This window comes from Saccopteryx leptura, chromosome 12, assembly GCF_036850995.1.
Source record: "Saccopteryx leptura isolate mSacLep1 chromosome 12, mSacLep1_pri_phased_curated, whole genome shotgun sequence".
NCBI classification, from domain to species: Eukaryota; Metazoa; Chordata; class Mammalia; order Chiroptera; family Emballonuridae; genus Saccopteryx; species Saccopteryx leptura.
Window position 1 is genome coordinate 34,452,948 of NC_089514.1, and position 25,758 is coordinate 34,478,705.

General features: G+C 36.3%; 1 protein-coding gene across 9 annotated transcripts in view; it reads left to right on the plus strand.

Moving 5' to 3' along the window:
- The window catches only part of RUNDC3B (RUN domain containing 3B), a 198,491-nt gene that overhangs the window by 104,866 nt on the left and 67,867 nt on the right, over positions 1–25,758 (plus strand). For all 9 annotated transcript variants that reach the window (XM_066354315.1, XM_066354316.1, XM_066354313.1 and 6 more), the window contains 2 exons: positions 2,014–2,147; positions 10,677–10,762. In XM_066354315.1, coding sequence (XP_066210412.1) covers positions 2,118–2,147; positions 10,677–10,762 — 116 coding nt within the window. In that variant the 5' untranslated portion in view covers positions 2,014–2,117. The remainder of the gene's footprint in view (positions 1–2,013; positions 2,148–10,676; positions 10,763–25,758) is intronic.

Consider the following 25,758-nt stretch of genomic DNA (forward strand, 5'->3'; position numbering starts at 1 on the left):
ATACACACATATATTATAAAAGTAAATACATTGGTTCAGAATATTTGACATTTGGAATCTAGCATGGAGGCATCTTGATACCAGATTGTCATTGAACTGTTACTATAGAAAGATACTAATTAGATTTTTAAAATTCATACTTTTATATGCATTTCAATTAAGATGATCTGTTTTGTGCTGATTTACCAGTTGATGTGTTTAACACATATTTATTGAATGCTTACTGTGAGCCACGCACTGTGTCAAATGCTGGAGATCAATTTAAAGACAAACATGACACAATCCCTACCTTTCCAGTTTTATCCCGTAATATGTGAGACAGTCACGTGAACAAGTCATTGCAAGGATGAGTAAGCACAGGGAGCTGTGCCAGAACACAGGGAGGATCCATACATGGCTTACAAGATCAGGCCTTTAAGAGGTCCTTAATGGCCTGGTGCAGTGGATAGAGCATCGGACTGGGATGCAGAGGACCCAGGTTAGAAACCCCGAGGTCACCAGCTTGAGTGCGGCTTATCTGGTTTGAGCAAAAAGCTCACCAGCTTGAGCCCAAGGTCACTGGCTTGAGCAAGGGGTTACTCGGTCTGCTGTAGCCGCCCCCTCCCCATCAAGACCCAGATGAGAAAGCAATCAAAGAACAACTAAGGTGCCACAACGAAAAATTGTTGCTTCTCATCTCTCTCCCTTCCTGTCTGTCTCTATCTGTCCCTCTTTCTGTCTCTCTCTCTGTCTCTGTCACACACAAAAAGTAAGAAAATAAATAAATAAAGTGTCCTGAATGATGTTAGGAGTTACCTGTCATGATAGGTGGTAGGCTTTCTCTTGGTTGATTACCCATAAGTATATTATTAGAAATACCATGGTGATCTTTTTTAAAATACGAATGCCTGGATCCTCCCCTAAAGAGTCTGTTTATTTAGCTTTGGTGGAGCCCAGGCACAAGTATTTTTAAGAAGAAGCCGAGGTATTTTTATGGGCTGCTGTGGTTGGAAATCACTCATATTATTTCAGACAGCTCCTAAAATGGTGCTTGCTGACAAGAACACTTTTTGATGTTGCTTAGAGTGAACCTATTACTGGGGGAAGGAAGGTTGAAGATAAAAAAAATTAATTGAAAACAAAGAACCACAGTTTAAAAATATAAAAGCTAAGATTTCTACATTAAGATTAAACAACTTCCCTAGGTAAGATTAATTGCAGAAGTATTAGAATATCTCATATCTATTTAGAAATACTAAGAATACAAAATGGTTCCCTTGAATCTACTACTCAAAGTCCTGCATAGAAATATTAATACCAATATAAGATACACAGAAAAGAACATTTGTTCATCAACAGACACATAATTACTCAAATTTGAAACATTAGAGTGGTAAATTCCTGAAGGACTTTTCATGCATTGGTAATGGTTTGAGAGCAGATGACTGATAGTTACAGGGGAGCTTTATGGCCCTATGGGTGAGAATGGGTGGGTAGAAGATTGTGAATGATTTGTGAATGTAGAATTCTAATTGATTATACTTGCTTGTAGCGTAGACCACACACACTATTTCATTTTTTGAAGTATGTCTATGAAGAGGAGAAAAAGGGCTATATATTTTTTTCTTGTTTTTCTGAGTAGAGAAAGCTTTAGAATACAATTGGTGAAATTTAAATTTATGCTTAACTAGAACCACCAGGAAATTATCTGTGTGATATATAAAAGACTATGTTAGAACAATAGGATATTAAACTGCAGGAGATTGTTTTAGTGGTGCAGACCCTTTTTACTTCATTTAGTTTGATTTTATTGTTGAGAAAGCTGTGCTTTAGGTTTACTAAGTAAATTGCCCAAAGTAACAACTAGGTAAAAGTGGACCAGAACTGGATCGGAGTTGCTCTTTGATGCTGAGACCAGGGCCCTTCCATTAAAGCACACCACACCACCCTTTACTCCCGAGTTCTATTGTTCTTGCATTTTGAATTTTCTAGTCTAGTTTTCTTTTATTTTGTATTACAATTTGTCTCCTGAAGGTCAAGTAACCTGGTTTGGTTATGAAAGTCCTCGTAGCTTCTGGGACTATATCAGAGTGGCTTGCCGGAAAGTTTCCCAGAATTGTATCTGCAGCATTGAAAATATGGAAAATGTCAGTTCCTCTAGAGCTAAGGTAAGACGGAGATAATAATGTACAATGTGTATAATCCTAAGCAGTCTTGGCCCCATTAGAACATTTTGAGCTCTTTGCTATATAAAATAGTTGTTTTTTTGTCTTTGTTGTAATTAAGCACTTAACTAACCTTAACATCTTTCAGAGGCTGGTTTCATTTTTTATTGCATATAGTTATTTTAGAAGGCTCTTGAATCTTCTCTGTGGCCTTATGAATAGCAGGAAGGTATGCAGCTAGTCACTACTGAGAAGAACAATGAACTATATCCTATTTCATACCTTTTTCATATCCTGCCTCACATACTTTTTTATGTCAATAAATTATAAAGACTCTTTGGAGTCTTGATGATTGTTAAGATTGTAAAATGTCGGAGCTGATATAAGCTAAGTCAGCTTTAATTTAGGAGGTTTCTAAACAATTGGATTGTCACAGTAGCTTTCTTTGCTATTTGACACAATAATTGTGAATGAAATTAAGTAGAAAGTAAAGATTGAAAATAGATATGTATGGTTTTAAGATCATAACATAATTCAGTTCATTATTTCTTAATTATAACCTTAGAAATTACAAGCCTGTATAATAAACAAAAGCATAACAATCATCTTTCAAAAGTGTAATTTCTAAGTTTATTGTTCTTATTTATATTTTTATTTAGGATTTCTTTTTATCTTTTGGAAAAATTTTGGTTTGCAAAATTGACTAATATATATTGAAATTAAAACATTTTATAAAACATGAACTGAATAATTTTTTAAAACAAGATTTATAATATTTAAATTCAGCAACATAATTAGAAACCTAATTAAACAGCTTAAGATTCACAAAATGGAAGTGTATTTTTGGATAAAGTTGATAGCTATGACTTTGTCACCTTCACTTTCTAAAACCACTGCTCCCGCTTCACAGCCTCCTGCCGTCTCCAATCAAGAGATTGTCTGAACAGTTCATTTTTTGCTTCAGTATTGTAACTCCTAGATTGAATCAGTTTTCTTCTGCCTCACATATTTTTTAGGCCAATAAATGTCTTTATTGTTAAATCAATTATAACTATACTTTTTAATTAAAACCTTTTTTCCCATAGATGTTTCATCTTGTTTTTTATTATACAGGGTGGGGCAAAGGTAGGTTTACAGTTGTTTGTATGGAAAATAATAGAATAATTAAAAATAATAATACAAGAATAAATTCTGTGTTTTGGGTCCTCACAATGTAAACCTACTTTTGCTTCACCCTGTATGTTAACAACTTTCTTTTCGGTCACAGTTATTGTCTTAGTTATTTGTTCTTCATTTTCTTGAACTATTGAATTACTCACTTGTTTACTGTCTCAGTCTGTTTACCTGTTTAAAAAATGTACAATGTGGATTCTCCTTTGCATCTTAGTTAGTTTGTGTTGATTTTCCTTATGGTTTAAGAATAATATCTTGGTTTCTGTAAGTTAAGGTTAAGCTGTAATTTGAATCAAGTCTATGAAAACAGAAACTGCCCAGGTGCTACAGAAACTTTATTTTCTTATTTTCAAATTAAAAGTAGGAGAGATTAATAGAATAAGTGTGCTCTAAACTTACACAATATAGCAGAGAATATATGTATAAAACTAGCATACCTCAAAGTGCTAAAGGTAACTGAAAAGTTAACAAACATTAGAAATGTCACATCTGGACCTGAGTGGCTCAGGGAACCTAAACCCTAGCTCACCACCTCTCTCAGTAAGATTCTGTGACTGGGCCCTGCACAGCAATATGCAGTCCAGCAGAGAAATTAATATTTATTCTGTAAATATTAATTTACATTAAATTCAACGGCTGTTGAATATCAAAACACCACAGAACAATCATGTTCCAAATCTTGCATGTATGCCTTTGTTTTGACTGAGCCTCAAACAGATTCCATTTAGTGGGGGAAAGAGCTCTATATTTTGCCTGGTTATGCTGGGGGAGAATCTCCAGGCAAGATTGCCTCTGTCTGTATTTACTGCAGTGGGAAGAGAGAGGCTCCTCAGTAAGTCACACCAACCAAGTGTCAGGATTGAAAGATTAAACAAACACTACCTCAGATGGCTAGTTTATTGGGCCTTTAAACTGCAGTCTGTACTGACTACTAGCATATATAGTACTCTCTTCCAACCTTGACACTTGTGAAAACATAGCAGAATTGAAGCAACCAACCTATCTCCATACACTTGGGATCAAAACAGTAAGAGCTTCATTTTTTAATATAAGAAGCCAGATTCACTCTGATCACACTTTTAGGGTTATGTGGATGACATTTAAACAGAAGAAGACAAGATGCATTTGTGGGGCAGTGATTAATTAATTCAGCAGAAAAACATTATTTTAGTTGAGTTGGTTGAATCAGGATTATCTGTGTCTTAGTACCACTATACAATTTAGATTCATATTGTAGAAACTCTCCACCTTGGGAAATCTGATACTTAGTCACTCTAAGCAAGACCTATGAAATGCAGACCTTTCCCTTTCTTTGCTTAGCCTGTGACTAGTCAAACTGATTTTCTAGGGTCTAAATATAGCCTAACAATGGAATAAAATATTTGAATTGAAGATCATGTATATAATTGTTCCATCTCAGATATTTTTTCATTTTTTTTTCTGGGACATAGGAGGATTTCCATATTTTATTTCCTTAGGTTTCAGACTAGAATTAGTAGTCTTAGAAAAATAACTTCATCTTAACAGGCATTTATTTCACTCTCTTCTGAACTCACTCATCTGTCCCATCTGCTATTGGGCTGAATACTTCTAAGCATAATATATCATTTCCAACAGAAAACTTTCCTAATTGCATACTTAGTTGCTGCTGTTGTTGATCTTAAAGATATCCTGATTGGATTTTCATAGTATTCCAGCTGATTTCAAGCTTGAGAAATCCTTTTTCCCCTTTAGTTGTTTTAGTTTGGGGTCTCGAAGTATGAGGTCTGTATTGTTCTTGAGTTCTTTCCACCTTGCTGCATATTGTGTGTGCATGTGTGTGCGTGTGTGTGTGTGTGTGTGTGTGTGTGTGCGCATGCGCGTGCTCCTGCGCACTTTCTTCATTTTTAAGAACAGTTACTGTTTTTGGCCTGGTTTGGCTTTCCTAATTTGTGGTTGCTCACCCTTCACATTCCGTCTGTTATCAAATTTAAAATATTAGACCAATTTATTACTATACTGATCACATCAGCCATCTGTGTATCCATGCATCCCTCCACCTGATAAATTTTTATTGAGCACCTATACTATGCCATAACTATGGATGTTATCCTTAATACATTCTTATGACATATGTCCTTAATCCTACCTAGTGGTTTTTGTCTCTTCTTGCTTGTGTTCTCCTTTGCTCAGAAGTTGGTCTTGTCACTGCTCTGTCCCAGAGGCAGCCAAATGTTCTACTGAAAGACGCAGAGGCAGGTGTACCACAGATACATCAGAGTTATTAAATACTAGAACTTTACAGTGAGATAGAATACTGCATAGAAGTCATTTTTATGGTCATTTTCTGTTACTGACTCACAAATGTACCTTTCTTTATAACCACCCCTTGACATTTCCGATCCCCAGTTCTTTATTATGATGGCCCCAAATCTAGAATGTCAAATACTTGGGGACCTTTAAAAACAGAAACAGTTCCCCGGGGGAAACCAGAGATATTCTAATTCTACCCATTTGCTTTACATTCTGTCCATTTTAAGACTTTATTCCATATGAATCTTTCTAAAATAACTGTATTTTTCATATCATTCCTTTCTCCACTTCTATCTGGTGGCTTCATTGCCTAGTAGCTATGAGCAAATTATCTACTTTAGTTTTATTCACTTATTTAACAAGTATATACTGAGTATAAACTGAGTACCTACTGTGTGTCAGAAACTCTTGTAGGTGCTGAGGATACAGTGGCAGTGGTGAAAAAGATGGCAAAGAGCAAAAGTTACATACTTACATTTTAGTAATAGACGAACGTAAATATACACGTAATATCTCAGGGGAAGTTAGAAGTGATGGGTGTAGTGGACGCAGTAGGGAAGGATTCTGTGAGGCAATAATACTTCAGTCAGTATGTGAATTATGGGAAGAAATGTTCTGTGCAAACAAGAAGCTGAGTTCACAAGGTGTGGAATAGAAGCTGTGGTCATGATTAAGAGTTTGGATGCCATCCTCAGTGCAGTGGGTGCTACTTGAGGGCTTCTTTTTTACATTTTCTAAAGCAATAGAGGAATGTAATCTGATTACATTTGTAAACAACTGGGTACAGTGGAGAATGCATAGCAAGAAGGGGTAAGAACAGTGAGTCAAGTTAGAAGGTTTCATTGGAGTTTAAAAAGATGATCATGGTGAGAACTGAATCAGTTTCTGCTTCCAGTGAAGACTGAGTAGCTTGGATCTGAGGATCTTTTCTACCAAGAACAATAAAGGTTAAATAAAATGTAGAAAGCAACCAATTTAAGACATAAGAGAACAACTAAGGCATGAGAACTTGAGTGGCCACAATCCTGGAGAAAAGGAGGCTATATGAACTGAGCCCTACATTCATCTCGGCTTTTAGCCTAGAGCCATTTATCTGTTCATTTCATAAATACAGAGGCTAAGCAGAGAGTGCCGCTGGAGGCAGCGGCGAGGGGTGGGGTGGGTGTTGTTCTAGTTTCCCTAGGCTAGCGGAACAAGTTGGAGCTTGAAACCCCACCCCTGAAACCAGGACTTAATGGACAGGAGAACTGCAAACAGATGTGCCTGAAATTATACATGCAGTTTTCCTGTGAGGTGTGTTTGCCAACACTTAGTCATCTGAAGCACAGAGCAAAAGGCTTATAAATCAAGCTGAAAGCAGCAGGTAAGAGGCTAAAAAAGCCAGTCAAAGATTTCATAGTCTTATTCTAGAGAGACAGGTATCAGAATTCAAGGTCAGTCAAATTGGAGGGGCCCTGTAAACACTCCAGGCTTTTATTTGAGACCCCAGAAAGACTATCTCTTGGTAGTAAGGGAACTCAGATGAAAACTAGCCCCAAAAGGTGCCCTTAAATGGTGCATGGAAGTTCATTATCTGCCTACCAGTAGAAAATAAGTCTATCCTTGAGAAAGACCTGCTACAAATTTTTATACACAGTGTCTAGTATTCAGTCAGCATTTAGTCATATCAGGAAACAAGATCAAATGACTAAAATGAAGAAATATAAAAAAGACAATTGAAACTGACCTATGGAAGATGCAGATAAAGGGACTTGAAGTAATAATAGATCCAAGAAAATTAAAAATAATAAAAGAGAACTGGAATATATAAGAAAATCAAAATAGAAAATTACAGAATATTCATTTTGCCAAACACATAGAATTTATACAGAAATTGATAATTTGTTGAGTTACAATTCATCTTAATGAATTTCAGAAGCTTGAAATCATATAAACTGTCCTCTAACAACAGTAGAATTAATAACAAAAAATTTTTTAAATAGTTAGCTATATAGAAAATCAATCTCATGGATGAAAAAAGAAATTACAATTAAAATAAAACTATTTGGAAAGCAATGATAATGAAAATGCAACGTGGAGTCTTGTGCTTAGAGGAAAATAGGTAGGCTTAAATAGGCTTTTATGTATTTTTTTAAAGATAATAAAGGCTGGAAATTAGTGATTAAAGCTTTCACCTCAAGCTATTAAAAAGAGTAATAAACTCAAGATAGAAGGAAAGAAATAAGAGCAAAAATTCAATTAAATTGAAACAAATGTACACCAGAAGAATATCATCAAAACCAAAAGTTAGTGTTTTTTAAAAAATTAATACAACTGGTAAACTTCTAGCAAGATTATTTAAGAAGAAAAAGAGGTTATAAATGATCAGGGTCAGGAATGAAGAAGAGCCCAACCCCAGGGACCCTACAGATATTAAAACTCCCTAAAAAATATTGTGAATAACTTCACCCCTATGAATTTGAAATTTTAGATGAAACGGGCAAGTCCTTTGAAAAAGATAACTTACAAAACTAACACAAAAAGAAAACATCTGAATATTCTGATACCTGCTGAAGAAATTGAATCTGTATTCAAAAATCTTTCCCTTGGAGGTTCATTTTTAAATTGAGTTTTCTTTTTCTTATGGATTTGTAAGAATTCTTCGTTTTCTTGTGAATCAAATCTTAAGTACATATAATGCGAATATCTTTGCCCACTCTGATTTGTCCTTCCACTGTCTTCAGTGATTACAGTTCATCCTCAGAAACAGGAAGGAAGGTAGAGTATGTGGGTATTGATTCAGTTAGGTTGCTTGGTTTGGTGATTGGGAGATGAGTTTGCTGCTTTCTAGTTGTGTCTTTGTTTCCTCGTGTAGTAAAAATGTAGGGATTGTACTGTAACCTCACAGCTCTTGAACAAATTAAATATTTTAATGTGTATAGAAAGCTCTTAAAACAAAGCCAAGCATATATTATTATGTTCTTTTTTTTTTTTTTTCTGTATTTTTCTGAAGCTAGAAACCGGGAGAGACAGACAGACTCCCGCATGCGCCCGACCGGGATCCACCCAGCATGCCCACCAGGGGCGATGCTCTGCCCACCAGGGGGTGATGTTCTGCCCCTCCGGGGCGTCGCTCTGCCGCGACCAGAGCCACTCTAGCGCCTGGGGCAGAGACCAAGGAGCCATCCCCAGAGCCCGGGCCATCTTTGCTCCAATGGAGCCTTGGCTGCGGGAGGGGAAGAGAGAGACAGAGAGGAAGGAGAGGGGGAGGGGTGGAGAAGCAGATGGGCGCTTCTCCTGTGTGCCCTGGCCGGGAATCGAACCCCGGGACTTCTACACGCCAGGCCGACGCTCTACCACTGAGCCAACCGGCCAGGGCCATATTATTATGTTCTTAAGAGTGGACTACTTTTAACTTTTTTCAAAAATCTTCAGTGGCAAACAAATAAATTAATATTTGTGTCTCTAGTGGGGGGACCTTCAGTGGTTCATCATTAACTGGTAAAGTCTAAAATGTTAAACCTAGTTTTCAGCTTTCTCACTCCATGGCCCCAAAACCATCATGAATGTCTGTTTTATCTTCTGTACTAGTAAAAATTATTTTATTGAAAGAAAAGAAACTTTTAAAATTATCACAATTTATTATCACAGTATAACAGAATTCCACAAACATCCAAGGACAGGAAACTAGGTGTAGCCCAGTTTTGTATGGATTGAAATTAATAAATCAGGAAGCAGGACTTTCCCCACATTTCTTATCTAGGAATAGCACAGTCTCCTGTGTCTAACTTTCTCTGGAGAGCAGCTTTCCCTGCTTCTGTTTGGAAAATCCTGACCTTTTGATTCAGGCTACCACTACTAGTTTCATAAATGCAACTTCAAAAACCTTGAGACTGCTGGCCAGTAGCCTGCCTCTCCCTTCTCCTGTTCCAGTTAGCCACAGCTCATTGTAGGCTCTGCTAGCAAGAACAACGGCATGAGCTCTGAGGTTCTGAGCGTGGTGGGCAAATTGACTGGCATGCTAACCGCACCCATGTCATTCCTTTATTTTCCAACAATGCTGCTTCTAGCCTGAGGGGTTTTATTACTCTCTAGATTTGACTCCTTTTTCATCCTTCCTATCCAAGAGTTTGGTGAATTGACTAGAAGTGGAGTCATTTCTAAAGAATGCTTTTAGTTCTCCATATTGGTAGTTGACCATCATATATGTTTGTTTAGTGTCACTTTTTTCTCAACTGTCATTGCAGTGTTTTGATTTTCTATGTAGTTCTTCCTGGAGATTTGTGAAAAGGTTGAGTGAAAATGAAAGTAATTGAATTTTAAAATTTTCACTACAAATAAATCTTTTTTATTTTTCCATTCTCAATAAACAATGCAGAAGAAATGCTTTGATTTTTGAAAAAAATTAATTGGTTAGACCCAACTATTGAATAATGTTATCCCTTTTCAAAGGAAAAGTAAAATTTTCACATGTAGTCAGGATTGTCTGTTTCTGTGATTTTGTGCTAAAACATGCTTCTGGGATATTTTTGTTGTGTGATTGTTCTTTCTGGTCTAAATATTTGGTAACAGGTTTTTAGAATGTTCTGGGGCACCAAATTCAGTAACTCCTGATTTAGATGCATGATAAATAATGAAATTTAGTTCATAATTAGTTGTCTAGAACCTCTCTCTGGAAGGACAGGTGAGAAATTTTCTTATACAAGTCATATGAGGGTCATTAATTTTATTAAGGTGAATGGACTTTGTTTCTCATGTTTTATAAGGAGATTCATTTTATTTAAAGCATGTTTGTTTGAGCATTGAAGTAGAATGTTAGAAGTCTCTAATTTAAGTAACTCAATATTAATGGTTTCTTCAGAGGACAAAAAGTTAATCTGACATGCTTAACCCTACACCTTCAGAGAAACAAAATACATATTATGTATAATCAAAATTTACCTAGTATCTTACTAAAATTTTTTTGTTTTTATCAAATGTGTATTTTGAATGAGTTCTTTACATATTAAATACTTATATTGTTGATAGTGAGCAAAATATGTTTTAATTTTTGATTTGTTTAAATACTTTTTTCTTTCTTCCTTACAGGGTAGAGCCTGGATCAGAGTAGCACTCATGGAAAAACATTTATCTGAATACATCTCTACAGCCCTGAGAGACTTCAAAACAACCAGGTTTAAAAATCTTTCTAATTTTTAAATATATACCTAAAAGTCACCTAAAGACTTAGAAATAAAAATAGAATGAAGACTCACTTACTTCTAAAGTCCTCATTCTTTCTTTCTTTCCTTCCATACTACTCAGATAAATTCCCTGTCTTCTCAGGACACTGCAGTTTGTCACCTAAACAACCTCTACCTTGGTTTATCGTTTCAAGCTTCACTTTATGCCTGGAATATCTCTTTTCGAATAAGAATTTCTTTCATTTTTTTTTTTTTTTTTTTTTACAGAGACAGAGACAGAGTCAGAGAGAGGGATAGATAGGGACAGACAGACAGGAATGGAGAGAGATGAGAAGCATCAATCATCAGTTTCTTGTTGCAGCTCCTTAGGTGTTCATTGACTGCTTTCTCATATGTGCCTTGACTGTGGGGCTACAGCAGACTGAGTAACCCCTTGCTCAAGCCAGCGACCTTGGGTCCAAGGTGGTGAGCTTTTTTGCTCGAACCAGATGAGCCCGCGCTCAAGCTTGCGACCTCAGGGTCTTGACCCTGGGTCTTCCGCATGCCAGTCCAACGCTTTATCCACTGCGCCACCGGCTGGTCAGGCTCGAATAAGAATTTCTGATTCTTACTTTTTCAATACTTAAGTTTCCTTCTTTGCACAGACTTTTCCCTGACCAATTTGAAGGAAAATACACAAAATTTCTATAGCATACTTTTTCTTTCCTCACTACATTTCTTTCTTTGCTCATATAAACTATAAATAGACCATTCACTTAATTCACATATATATTTATATTTATTTAAGTATTTACTATAAATATATAACACATATAATTAGTGATTGCTTGATTATCTTTTTATGTCAGTTTGTATCAATGTTGTATTTCTTGGGTTATATACAATTAAAAGATGATATACTGTGCATGTGAAAAGCTGGACTTTGTTCATTTCTATGGTAGTAAAAAATGGTTCCTATTAGGGCAAGAGTCATTCCTATCAAGCTCTGGTCTACTAACTTATGTTTATAGCTTTTGTTAAAGAAACAACTTTTCTAAAAAGGTGAAGGAATTAAACAAAGAAAAAAATGTATAGAAACAACAGTGTGGGGATTATAGGAGGGAAAAGAGGTGGAGGGAGGTGGAGGAGGGGGGAGGAGGGACAGATGTTGATGGAGGGAGACGTGACTTGGGGTGGTGAACACACAGTGCCTATACAGATGAGGTATTACAGATTGTACACCTGAAACCTGTGTGATTTTATTAACCCATGTCACCCCAATAAATTCAATAAAAATTTTAAGAAACCACTTTTCTCTATTTTAAAAGTACTTGTAAATTAAAGTATTGAAAAATTTTCAATACTGTAGACATGTACTGTTCAGTACAGTAGCTACTAATCACATGCTACTATGTAAATTAAAATTAATTAACATGAAATAAAATTACTAACGTAGTTCTTCAGTTGCTGTATCACATTTCAAGTGTTCAATAGCTATGCGTGGTTAATGGCTACCAAATTAGCACAGGTAATAGAACATTGCTTCATCATAGATAGTTCTATGAGACATCACTGCCTTAGATACTTTTAAATCGTCATACTTATTTTAGTCTCATTAAAACCATATTTCTGAAAGAGAAGAAAAGACCAGTTTTGATAGAGAAAATTAGGCTCAAATATAAAGAAATCATATATCTAGAATTTTCATGTCCTGATGTAGTATTTGATTTTCGGGATTCAGAAAAACCCTGAGTATTTATTATGAGATATTCTGTTAGCTGACTAACTGGTACAAATTATAGTATCTTTTTGTGTATCTATTTGTTAGCTAATAAAATAGTAAATTTTTCATTTGGAAGATAAATACTACCATGATTATAAATTTGACGAGGATATAAAGAATATTAACTAAAAGAACTATTTGCATAAGGTAAATCTGACTGACATATACTTTTTTTGATTCTTTAAAGCAATATGATAGTCTTGGGGTATTTCTAAAGATGAACAATAAGGTGATGCTAGACTCTTAGATACTTGAAATGAACCTTATGACATACAATATTTGTTTTATTTGTCATTAGTAGTAAATTTAATTATGAAAGATACTAAATGTTGAGAATACAAGTTTTGAAAATAAAAATACTATTGGAAAATTACAGATCAAACCTAAAAATTCTAAATTAGTGAAATGCAAACCAAGTTTGCACAGTCATCATTTTCTATGCAATAATAAGACTCATGGTAGTCTTTCTGAAAAAGAACTTAAGGCATTAATATTACGTCTAAGCTGTTAGTCTTGTTTCTTAGTTTAGGCATTTGGGTGGGGTAGAAATAATTCTTGAATAGACTATTTTTAGAATGAGTAGTTTAAAATATTTAAAGGGAAATGCTTTTTTGCTTTGTTTTTATGTGTTAGCTATTTTTTTATGGAAAGGAAATGATTCAGCTCTAAAAATGTTTATGAAGTAAAAATATTCTTGTAACTATATATAAACATTATTGAGACATAATCATGGCTTAGTATATGTTTATACATGTAATCCAATACATACACACATACAGTGTTTTAATGTGAATATGATGGCTCGAATTCTCAAGAAAGGCACAAAGTAAAGACTTATTTATGAATTCCTATTTTGGAAGTTAACTAAAAATGCAGTTGCATAAAAAGACAGTCTATTTTAACTATTTACATTATTATTTTTTAAATGAAATCAAACTAAGCAAATTCTTATTTATAAGCATGATTGCCAACCTCTGTCTAAAACATACCTATTTGGAAGGTCAGGTTTGTAAAATACAAACAAACAATTGAAAAGAATAGCTATACCTTAACTTTTGTTTGGATGCTCGTTGCCTTAAGTGCTGTAGAAATGAGAAATGATCTCTAATCCTTTAGGAATCTTGAGAGTATCTGAATAGAGTGATTTCTTCTTCTTCTACTCTTCACAGATAAAGAGTAATGACATCCTTTGCAATGGTGTTACAGATTTTTACCCCACGACAGAAGGAGGAGCTACTTAAGCTAACACAGGCCAGCTTGAAGTACTCATCAGTGAAAATTCAAGGCTAAGATTGAGTGGAGGAACTGGGGGGAACAGAGACACAGTAAATCCTCATCTTGTGGTGAATGCTGATGCTCTTATAAAAATTCTTGTGACCCTTTGCTAAGGTGGAGGATGTCTTGGTGAGCAGTTGAAAAAAAAATCCTTGAAGAGTTTCATATGGGGATTGAGATTTTAATTGGAAATAGTTATAGTTGAGATGTGGGCAGAGTCAATATTAGAATCCAAGCTGAAAAAAAGAGAGGGGAATTGTTTTCAAAGATTCCTGGGAAGACTCAGAAATAGAGAAGTAAGGTAAAAGCTGAAATAATTTGCAGTTTCTCCCCCACTCACAGACTGAAAAATAGTTAGAAAAGTTAAGCTAAAAAATACAAATGTGGGCCCTGGCCTGTTGGCTCAGTGGTAGAGCGTCGGCCTGGCGTGCAGAAGTCCCAGGTTCGATTCCCGGCTAGGGCACACAGGAGAAGCGCCCATCTGCTTCTCCACCCCTCCCCCTCTCCTTCCTCTCTGTCTCTCTCTTCCCCTCCCGCAGCCAAGGCTCCATTGGAGCAAAGGTTGCCCGGGCACTGAGGATGGCTCTGTGGGCTCTGCCTCAGGCATTAGAATGGCTCTGATTGCAGCAGAGTGATGCCCCAGATGGGCAGAGTATCGCCCCCTGGTGGGCATGCCGGGTGGATCCTGGTCGGCGCATGCGGGAGTCTGTCTGACTGCCTCCCAGTTTCCAGCTTCAGAAAAATACAAAACAAACAAACAAAAAAAAATACAAATGTGACATTTGAAACAAGATTGGAAATATTATGCTAAGAATTTAAAGTAACGTATATGGAAAATATAAAGTAGAGATAAATTAACTTTAAAGAGACTTATTACTTTGTAATTGTACCATAGTAATTTATAATGACAAAAGTTATGTTTAGAAGAAATTATAATTTTCTCAACATTAACGTAGGAGTAAGTGGAGTAAAGTATAAAATAAAACTTTAAAAATTACCAAGCTATCAGGAAGTGAAAAAAAAAACAAGTTGATAAATACTTTCCTCAATTTTAGAAAAGTAGATAGAATAATGATAAATTACCATATCTTCCAAGAGCTAAAAAAAAAAGGCTTTGGAATCTAAATCTGTTTAAAAGTTTTACATTATTAAGATAGAAAAGTAAACATTTAAAGATGCTTATGGATGGCTTCCTTATAACATATACAAAAATTAATCCAAAATGGATCTGATTTAAATGTAAAAAACTCTTAGAAGAAAAAATAGATGTAAATTGTCATGACCTTGGATTAGGCGATTGTTTCCTAGATATGCACAAACCACAAAAAAAAAATAGATAAAGTCGATATAATCAATATGTAAAACTTTGTGTTTTGAAGAATACCATCAAGAAAATGAAAAGATGACCCACAGAATGGGAGAAAACTTTTTCAAAGTGTATATCTGATAAGGGACTAGTATCTATTATATAAAGAACTTTACAACTTAGTAATAAAAAGGAAACATTTTAAAATGGGCAAAGAATCTTAATAAACGTTTTCCCAAAGAAGACATGCAAAGGCAAATGACTGATAAACACATGAAAGATGCTCAGCATCCTTAGCCTTCAAAGAACTACAAATCAAACCCACAGTGAGATAACATCGCACACCCACTAAAATGGCTACAATGAAAAGAACACATATTCCAAAAATTGATATGGAACCAAAAAAGAGCACGAATAGCCTCAGCAATCTTGAAAAGGAAGAATAAAGCGGGAGGTATCACACTTCCTGATATCAAGTTATACTACAAGGCCATTGTACTCAAAACAGCTTGGTACTGGCATAAGAACAGGCATATAGATCAATGGAACAGAACAGAGAACCCAGAAAGAAACCCACACCTTTATGAACAACTGATATTTGACAAAGGAGATAAGAGCATATAATGGAGTAAAGACAGTCTCTTCAACAAATGGTGTTGGGAAAATTGGACAGGTACTTGCAAAAAAAAATGAAACTAGACCACCAACTTATACCGTTCACAAAAATAAATTCAAAATGGATAAAAGACTTAAATGTAAGTCGTGAAACCATAAACATCTTGGAAGAAAACATAGGCAGTAAACTCTTCAATATCTTTCATAGCAATATTTTTGCTGATTTTTCTCCACAGGCAAGTGAAATAAAGGATAGGATGAACAAATGGGACTATATCAAACTAAAAAGCTTTTGCACAGCAAAAGACACCATGAACAAAATTAAAAGACAACCCACACAATGGGAGAACATATTCGCCAATACGTATGATAAGGGGTTAATAACCAAAATTTATAAAAGATTTCTAAAACTCAACACCAGGAAAGTAAATAATCCAATTAAAAAATGGGCAAAAGAACTGAATAGACACTTCTCCAAAGAGGACATACAAATGGCCAATAGGCATATGAAACAATGTTCAACATTACTAATCATCAGAGAAATGCAAATTAAAACCACAATGAGATACCACCTCACACCTGTCAGAATGGCGTTCATGGTTGTTCAAAACAACACACAATAAGTGCTGGTGAGGGTGTGGAGAAACCCTCCTGCACTGCTGGTGGGAATGCAGACTGGTGCAGCCACTGTGGAGAACTGAAGGGGGTTTCCTCAAAAAATTAAAAATGAAACTGCATTTTGATCCAGCCATCCCACTTTTAGGAATATATCCTAAGAATACCAAATCCCTGATTCAAAAGAAGATAATGCACCCCCCATGTTTATGGCAGCATTGTTCACAATAGCCAAGATCTGGAAACAGCCCAAGTGTCTGTCAGTGAATGAATGGATTAAAAAGCAGTGGTACATATACACAATGGAATGCTACGCAGCTGTGCAAAAGAAAGAAATCTTACCTTTTGTGACAGCATGGATGGACCTGGAGATGATTATGCTAAGTGAAATAAGCCAGGCAGAGAAAGACAAATATCATATGATGTCACTTATATGTGGAATCTAATGAACAAAGTGAATTGAGGAATGGAATAGAGGCAGAGGCAGGGTCTCAGGGACCAGAGGGACAGCTGTCAGAGGGAAGCGTGATGAGGGCATGGGAGCAGAGAAGGTAAAGGGATTAGTGAAACTATATATATTTATACATAACACAGAGATATAGATAACAGGACAGTAAATCCTAGAGGGAAGGGGGGAGGCATTAGGGGGAGGGGGACAAATGTGGTATAAAAAGGGACACAGAGGTGGGGTGAGGGAGTTATATTCAGTGGACACTTGAATCCATGTAAACATAATACATTAAAAATTAATAAAAATTTTAGAAAAAGAACATAATAACAAGCATTGCCAAGGACACAGAAACATTGGAACCCTCATACATCATGGTGGAAGAGCAAAGTTATGTATCTCCTTTGAAAAACTCTGGCAGTTTCTCAAAACGTTAAGCATAGTTATGTATGACCCAGTATGTACATTACAGAGAAAAAGAGAGATTTCACCAAGAGAACTGAAAATATGTTCACAAAAAAGTGTTCATAAGTGATCGTAACAACATTATTCAAAGTAGCCAAAAAGTGTAAACAACCCAAATGTCCATCAACTGACAAAAGAAGAAACCAAAAGTATATTCAATGCTGTGGTATGTTTTCAACCATGAAAAGAAATGAAATGCTTCCTCTGCCACTCCTGACACTTATGTGCTCGTTAGGTGCTGACCTGGTACCTCTTTTGTGAGATGACAGCTGAGGAGACTCTGGAACTCGCCATGACTGTTGAGAGTCCAAGGAAGGAGTCAGGACTGAATACGACAATCACATTATTTAGAGGTGGCAGGGCAGAATGGTTCTGTGGTGCATTGTAAGACTTAGGAAGGTAGCCTGACCAGGCGGCGGCGCAGTGGATAGAGCGTTGGACTGGGATGAGGAAGGACCCAGGTTCAAAACCCCAAGGTTGCCAGCTTGAGCATGGGCTCATCTGGCTTGAGCAAAGCTCACCAGCTTGGACCCAAGGTCACTGGCTCGAGCAAGGGGTTACTCAGTCTGCTGAAGGCCTGCGGTCAAGGCACATATGAGAAAGCAATCAATGAACAACTAAGGTGTCGCAACGAAAAACTGATGATTGATGCTTCTCATCTCTCTTCCTTCCTGTCTGTTTGTCCCTATCTATCCCTCTATCTGACTCCCTCTCTGTCCCTGTAAAAATTAATTAATTAATTAATTAATTTTAAAAAAATATATGAGTTAAAAAAAAAAAAGACTTAGGAAGGTAATGAAAGCCTGTGGTGAACTCCAGGGCCTGTCAACAAGGCAGGTCAGATTTCCATTTGTAGAGCCGTCAGTCAGTGAAACAGACACACCTGTACAGTTGGAAATAGAGGATGAAAATAAAATGGATATGTTCTAGTAGCAGCAGACAGCAAGTATCTACTAAAAGAGGGAATATGCTACTTTACTCCAGAACTCTTGTTTCTGCAGGCCAAGTATACATTCTCAGTTAGGAAACTGCAATTTTGTTTCCACCACATTTGATGACTATAATATAGTTTCCTCCGTCCTTTCATTTCCCCTTCCCCCCATTCCTTTATTATATATCAAATGAAGATGGGATGGGAGAAACACCGGTTCAATGAAAAGACCCCTTTTCTTTTGTGCTCATGCTTATTTAGCTTTTATCTTTATATTCCAGTATGTTATTTTCCTTTCACTGCTTAATAATAATAATAATAAAAGAACATTTAAATATTTGCATGCTTTGTTTGATTGGAGAATTTTAATATTTTTCATTTACCATTGTAAAACCAAGGACAGTTTTTTTTTGTTTGTTTTTGTATTTTTTTCTGAAGCTGGAAACGGCGAGAGACAGACAGACTCCCGCATGCACCCGACCGGGATCCACCCGGCATGCCCACCAGGGGGCGATACTCTGCCCCTCCAGGGCGTCGCTCTGCCGCGACCAGAGCCACTCTAGTGCCTGGGGCAGAGGCCAAGGAGCCATCCCCAGCGCCCGGGCCATCTTTGCTCCAATGGAGCCTTGGCTGCGGGAGGGGAAGAGAGAGACAGAGAGGAAGGAGGGGAGGGGGTGGAGAAGCAAATGGGCGCTTCTCCTATGTGCCCTGGCCGGGAATTGAACCCGGGTCCCCCGCACTCCAGGCTGACGCTCTACCACTGAGCCAACCAACCAGGGTCCAAGGACAGTTTTATAACATTTTTTTTCTACATAGCTTAACCTGTAGGGCAACTTGTCTTTGAGTAGGGATAAATAACTCTAAAAGAAATGAATTCTAGTCCCCACTGGTTGGCTCAGTGGGTAGAGCATCAGCCTGGCATGTGGATGTCCCAGGTTCGATTCCCAGTCAGGACACACAAGAGAATCCACCATCTGCTTCTCTCCTCCTTCCTCCTGCCCTCCCTCTCCCCCTTCTCTCCCTCTTCCCCTTCTGCAGCCACTGGCTCACTTGGTTCGAGTGATGAATCAGCCTCAGGCACTTAAAAATAGCTCCGTTGATTCGAGCGGCCCCAGACAGAGGTTGCTGGGTGGATTCTGGTCAGGATGCATGTGAGTCTGTCTCAGTATCTTCCCTCCTCTCACTTTAAAAAGAAAAAGAAAGAAAGAAATCCCTAGCCCTGGCCAACCAACTTGGTTGGTTAGAGCTTCATCCCAAAACACAAAGGTTGCAGGTTTGGTCTCTGGTCAGGGCACATATAGTAACAGATCAGTAATTTTGTCTCTTTCCCTTCCCCTCTCTGTGAAATTAAAAAACAAAAACAAAAACAGAATCCTAGTTTTTCTTCAAGCCAAGCATCTTTTTTTAAATTAATTTTAATGGGGTGACATTAATAAATCAGGGTACATATGTTCAGAGAAAACATCTCCAGGTTATTTTGACATTTAATTATGTTGCATACCCATCACCCAGAGTCAAATTGTCTTCCGTCACCTTGTATCCAGTTTTCTTTGTGCCCCTCCCCTCCCCCTCTCCCTCCCTCTCCTCCCTCCCCCTCTTGTAACCAAGCATCTTGTTTCAATAAGTTTCTGTTAAAATTTTTTTTAAGAAATGAAGTACCGTATTTCCCCATATATAAGATGCTCCCATATATAAGACACACCTTAATTTTGGGGCCCAAAGGTAAAAGGATAGAAAAAGATATTTCATGAAAATAGAAATGAAAAAAAGGCAGGGGTAGCAATACTTATATCAGACCAAGTAGACTTTAAAACAAGGGCTATATAGTAAGAGACAGAGAAGGTCATTACATAATGATAAAGTAATCAATCAACAAGATGATAAAAACCCTTGTAAAAATGTATGCACCCACCATAGTAGCAATTAAATATATAAAGCAAAACTTGATGGACATAAAGGGAGAGATTGACAGTAACAGTTACAGTAGGGGATTTAATGCCCCATTGACATTAAGGGATTAATTTTACAGACAAGAAATCAACAAGGAAATGCGGCCTTAAGTGACACGCTAGAACAGATGGATTTAATTGATATCTGCAAAGCATTTTACCCAAAGCAGTAGACTGCACATTCTATTCAAGTGCACATGGAACATTTTCTAGGATAGACCACATGTTAGGACACAAAACAAGTCTCAAATGAAAATGAAAATACGACATATCAGAATCTCTGGGATGCTGCAAAAGCAGTAATAAGAGGAAAGTTCATATCACTTCAGGCCTATATAAACAAACAAGAGAGAGCCGAAGTAAACCACTTAACTTCACACCTTAAGGAACTAGAAAAAGAAGAACAAAGACAACCCAAAACCAGCCGAAGAAAGGAGATAATAAAAATCAGAGCAGAAATAAATGAAATAGAGAACAGAAAAACTATAGAAAAAATCAATAAAACAAGGAGCTGGTTCTTTGAAAAGATCAACAAAATTGACAAACCCTTGGCAAGACTCACCAAGGAAAAAAGGCACAGGACTCAAATAAATAAAATCCAAAATGAAAGAGGAGAGATCACCACAGACATCATAGATATACAAAGAATTATTGTAGAATACTATGAAAAATTATATGCCACCAAATACAACAATCTAGAAGAAATGGATAAATTCCTAGAACAATACAACCTTCCTAGACTGAGTCATGAAGAAGCAGAAAGCCTAAACAGACCAATCAGCAGGGAGGAAATAGAAAAAACTATTAAAAACCTCCCCAAAAATAAAAGTCCAGGCCCAGACGGTTATACTAGTGAATTCTATCAAACATTCAAAGAAGACTTGGTTCCTATTCTACTCAAAGTCTTCCAAAAAATTGAAGAAGAAGCAATACTTCCAAACACATTTTATGAGGCCAACATAACCCTCATACCAAAACCTGGCAAGGATGGCACAAAGAAAGAAAACTACAGACCAATATCTCTAATGAATACAGATGCTAAAATTCTAAACAAAATACTGGCAAACCGAATACAACAACATATTAAAAAAATAATACATCATGATCAAGTGGGATTCATCCCAGAATCTCAAGGATGGTTCAACATACGCAAAACGGTTAACGTAATACACCATATCAACAAAACAAAGAACAAAAACCATATGATCTTATCAATAGATGCAGAAAAGGCTTTTGATAAAATACAACACAATTTTATGTTTAAGACTCTCAACAAAATGGGTATAGAAGGAAAATATCTCAACATGATAAAGGCCATATATGATAAACCATCAGCCAACATCATTTTAAATAGCATAAAACTGAGGACTTTCTACCTTAAATCAGGAACAAGACAGGGTTGTCCACTCTCTCCACTCTTATTTAATGTGGTGCTAGAAGTTCTGGCCAGAGCAATCAGACAAGACAAAGAAATAAAAGGCATCCATATTGGAAAAGAAGAAGTAAAGGTATCACTTTTTGCTGATGATATGATCCTATACATCGAAAACCCGAAGGACTCCACAAAAAGATTATTAGAAACAATAAACCAATACAGTAAGGTCGCAGGATACAAAATTAACATACAGAAGTCCATAGCCTTTCTCTATGCCAACAATGAAATATTAGAAAACGAACTCAAAAAAATAATCCCCTTCACGATTGCAACAAAAAAAATAAAATACCTAGGAATAAACATAACAAAGAATGTAAAGGACCTATATAATGAAAATTACAAAGCATTGTTAAGAGAAATCGAAAAAGATACAATGAGATGGAAAAATATTCCTTGTTCTTGGATAGGAAGAATAAATATAATCAAAATGGCCATATTACCCAAAGCAATATACAAATTTAATGCAATTCCCATCAAAATCCCTATGGGATTTTTTAAAGAAATGGAACAAAAAATCATCAGATTTATATGGAACTATAAAAAACCCCGAATAGCCAAAACAATCCTAAGGAAAAAGAATGAAGCTGGGGGCATTACAATACCTGACTTTAAACTATATTATAGGGCCACAATAATCAAAACAGCATGGTATTGGCAGAAAAATAGACACTCAGACCAATGGAACAGAATAGAAAGCCCAGAAATAAAACCACATATATATGGTCAAATAATCTTTGATAAAGGGGCCAACAACACACAATGGAGAAAAGAAAGCCTCTTCAACAAATGGTGTTGGGAAAACTGGAAAGCCACATGCAAAAGAATGAAACTCGACTACAGCCTGTCCCCGTGTACTAAAATTAATTCAAAATGGATCAAAGACCTAAATATAAGACCTGAAACAATAAAGTACATAGAAGAAGACATAGGTACTAAACTCATGGACCTGGGTTTTAAAGAACATTTTATGAACTTGACTCCAATGGCAAGAGAAGTGAAGGCAAAGATAAATGAATGGGACTACATCAGAATAAAAAGTTTTTGCTCAGCAAGAGAAACTGATATAAAAATAGACAGCCAACTAAATGGGAAATGATATTTTCAAACAACAGCTCAGATAAGGGCCTAATTTCCAAAATTTACAAAGAACTCATAAAACTCAACAACAAACAAACAAACAATCCAATAAAAAAATGGGAAGAAGACATGAATAGACACTTCTCCCAGGAAGAGATACAAATGGCCAACAGATATATGAAAAAATGCTCAGCTTCATTAGTTATTAGGGAAATGCAAATCAAAACTACAATGAGATACCACCTCACCCCTGTTAGATTAGCTATGATCAACAAGACGGGTAATAGCAAATGTTGGAGAGGCTGTGGAGAAAAAGGAACCCTCATTCACTGTTGGTGGGACTGTAAAGTAGTACAACCATTATGGAGGAAAGTATGGTGGTTCCTCAAAAAACTGCAAATAGAACTACCTTATGACCCTGCAATCCCTCTACTGGGTATATACCCCAAAACCTCAGAAACATTGATACGTGAAGACACATGTAGCCCCATGTTCATTGCAGCACTGTTCACAGTGGCCAAGACATGGAAACAGCCAAAAAGCCCTTCAATAGAAGACTGGATAAAGAAGATGTGGCACATATACACTATGGAATACTACTCAGCCATAAGAAACGATGACATCAGATCATTTACAGCAAAATGGTGGGATCTTGATAACATTATAAGGAGTGAAATAAGTAAATCAGAAAAAAACAAGAACTACATGATTCCATACATTGGTGGAACATAAAAATGAGACTAAGAGACATGGACAAGAGTGTGGTGGTTACCAGGGGTGGGGGGAGGGAGAACAGGGGGAGAGTTAGGGGGAGGGGGAGGGGCACAGAGAACTAGATAGAGGGTGGCGAAGGACAATCTGACTTTGGGCGAGGGGTATGCAACATAATTTAATGACAAAATAACCTAGACATGTTTTCTTTGAATATATGTACCCTGATTTATTAATGTCATCCCATTACCATTAATAAAGATTTATTTAAAAAAAAAAAAAAAAAAAAAAAAAAAAAAAAAAAACAAGTCTCAGTGCATTTAAGAAGATTGAAATGATATCAAGTATCTTCTCAGACTAGTAATCAATGATAAGAAAAACTGAAAAATATACACATGGAAGCTAAAAACATGTTACTAAATAGTGAGTTCGTTAACAATGAAGAAAACGAAGGATACTTGTAGACAAGTGAAAATGAAAAGAAAACAACCTAAAATCTATGGGACACAGCAAAAGCTGTCGTAAGAGAGGAAATTCATAGCAATATTGGCCTACCTCAAGAAACAAGAAACATCTCAAACAATCTAATCTTACACCTAAAGGAACTAGAAAAAGAACAACAGAGCCCAAAGTGGTAAAAGGAAGGAAGTAATAGGATCAGAGCAGAAATAAATGAGATAAAGTCTAAAAAAATACAAAAGATCAATCAAACCAAGAACTGGTTCTTTAAAAAGATTAACAAGATTGACAAACTTTTAACCAGACTCATTAGGAAATAAGAGACATCTTGGGCGGATGAGTCGGTTGGTTAGGGCGTCCTCTGGATATGCCAAGAGTGCAGGGCCCACCCCTGGTCGGAGCACGTACCGGAACAGATTGATGTTTCTGTCTCCCTTCTCTCACTCCCTTCCTCTCTCTCCTAAAATCATAAATAAATTAAAAAAGAGAGAATCCAAGTAAAATGAGAAATAAAGGGAAAAGTGACAACTGACACTGCAGAAATGCAAAGGATTGTAATAAAATATTATGAACAACTAAATGCTAACAAATTGGATAATCTGGAAGAAATGGATTAATTCCTAAAATATGCAATCTTCCGAGACTGAATCAAGGAGAAACAAAATCTGAACAGAATAGTTACAACCAGCGAAATAAAATGCAGCAATCAAAGCCTCCCTACAAGCAAAAGTCCTGGACTAAATGGCTTCACAGGTGAATTTTACCAGTCAGAAAAGAACTAACGCCTATCCTCAAACTATTCCAAAAAATTCAAGGGGAGGGAAGACTCCCAAGCTTATTTTATGAGACCAGCATTATCCTAAATCCAAAACCAGACACACTACAAAGAAAGAAAATATAGCCCAAAATACCTGATGAAATAGATGCAAAATTCTCAACAAAATACTAGCAAACTGAATTCAACAATACATTCAAAAGATCATATACCATGATAAAGTAGTATATACTCCTGGGATGTAAGCTTGGTACAATATTTGCAAATTAATTAACATTATACACCATATAAACTAAATGAAAAATAAAAGTTATATGATCTATCAATAGTGCAGGAAAGCATCTGACAAAGTCCAGCACCCATTTATGATAAAAACTCCTAGCAAGGTTGGAATAGAGGGAATGTACTTTAAATAATAAAGGCCATGTATGACAGATTCACAGTCAACATCATACTCATTGGGGAAAACAAAGTATTTCCCTTAAAATCAGGAAGAAGAAAGGATGTCCACTTTTACTACTCATTCAACATAGTTCTTGGAATTATTATTCTGTATATTATTCTGTATTATTCTGTATTAAAGATAAGACTGATCTTCCTGTTTTTATATAGATATGTACCCTGAGAATAATAAGCATTTAACTACCCTTTAAAAATGGAAAGATATTTAGAGAGAACTAGACATTTCTAGTAATTTATTATGAGGCCTCCTTGCACTAGAACATTGAACCTGTCATAAATGAATGCTATCATTTCTATCACCAATTACACCCTAACTATATTCTCTTCTTTCTTTTTTTTTCTTGTCTTGGAACATCTCTCCTATCAGAGGCCATTTTTTCTGGATTCTATCCCTATTCACCTCTTTGTTTTGTTACTGTCTTTCTCTCTCCTCATCCTCAATCTAGTTCCTGGGGCTGGATCATTCACAACATACTGGTATCTCCTACCTTAAAAAGAAAAACTTCTTCATTGAACCAGTGTTTTTTCTACTCTTCCTCATTTCCATGTTCTGTTTCATCATCAACTTTCTCAAAAATGTTTGTACACACTGTCATCATTTCCTTACCTTGGAGTCACTCTTCCATCCTCTCTTGTCTAGCTTTTGCCCTTCACCACTCCACCAAGGATAGTTTTTAAAAGAACACCAATAATCCGTAAGCT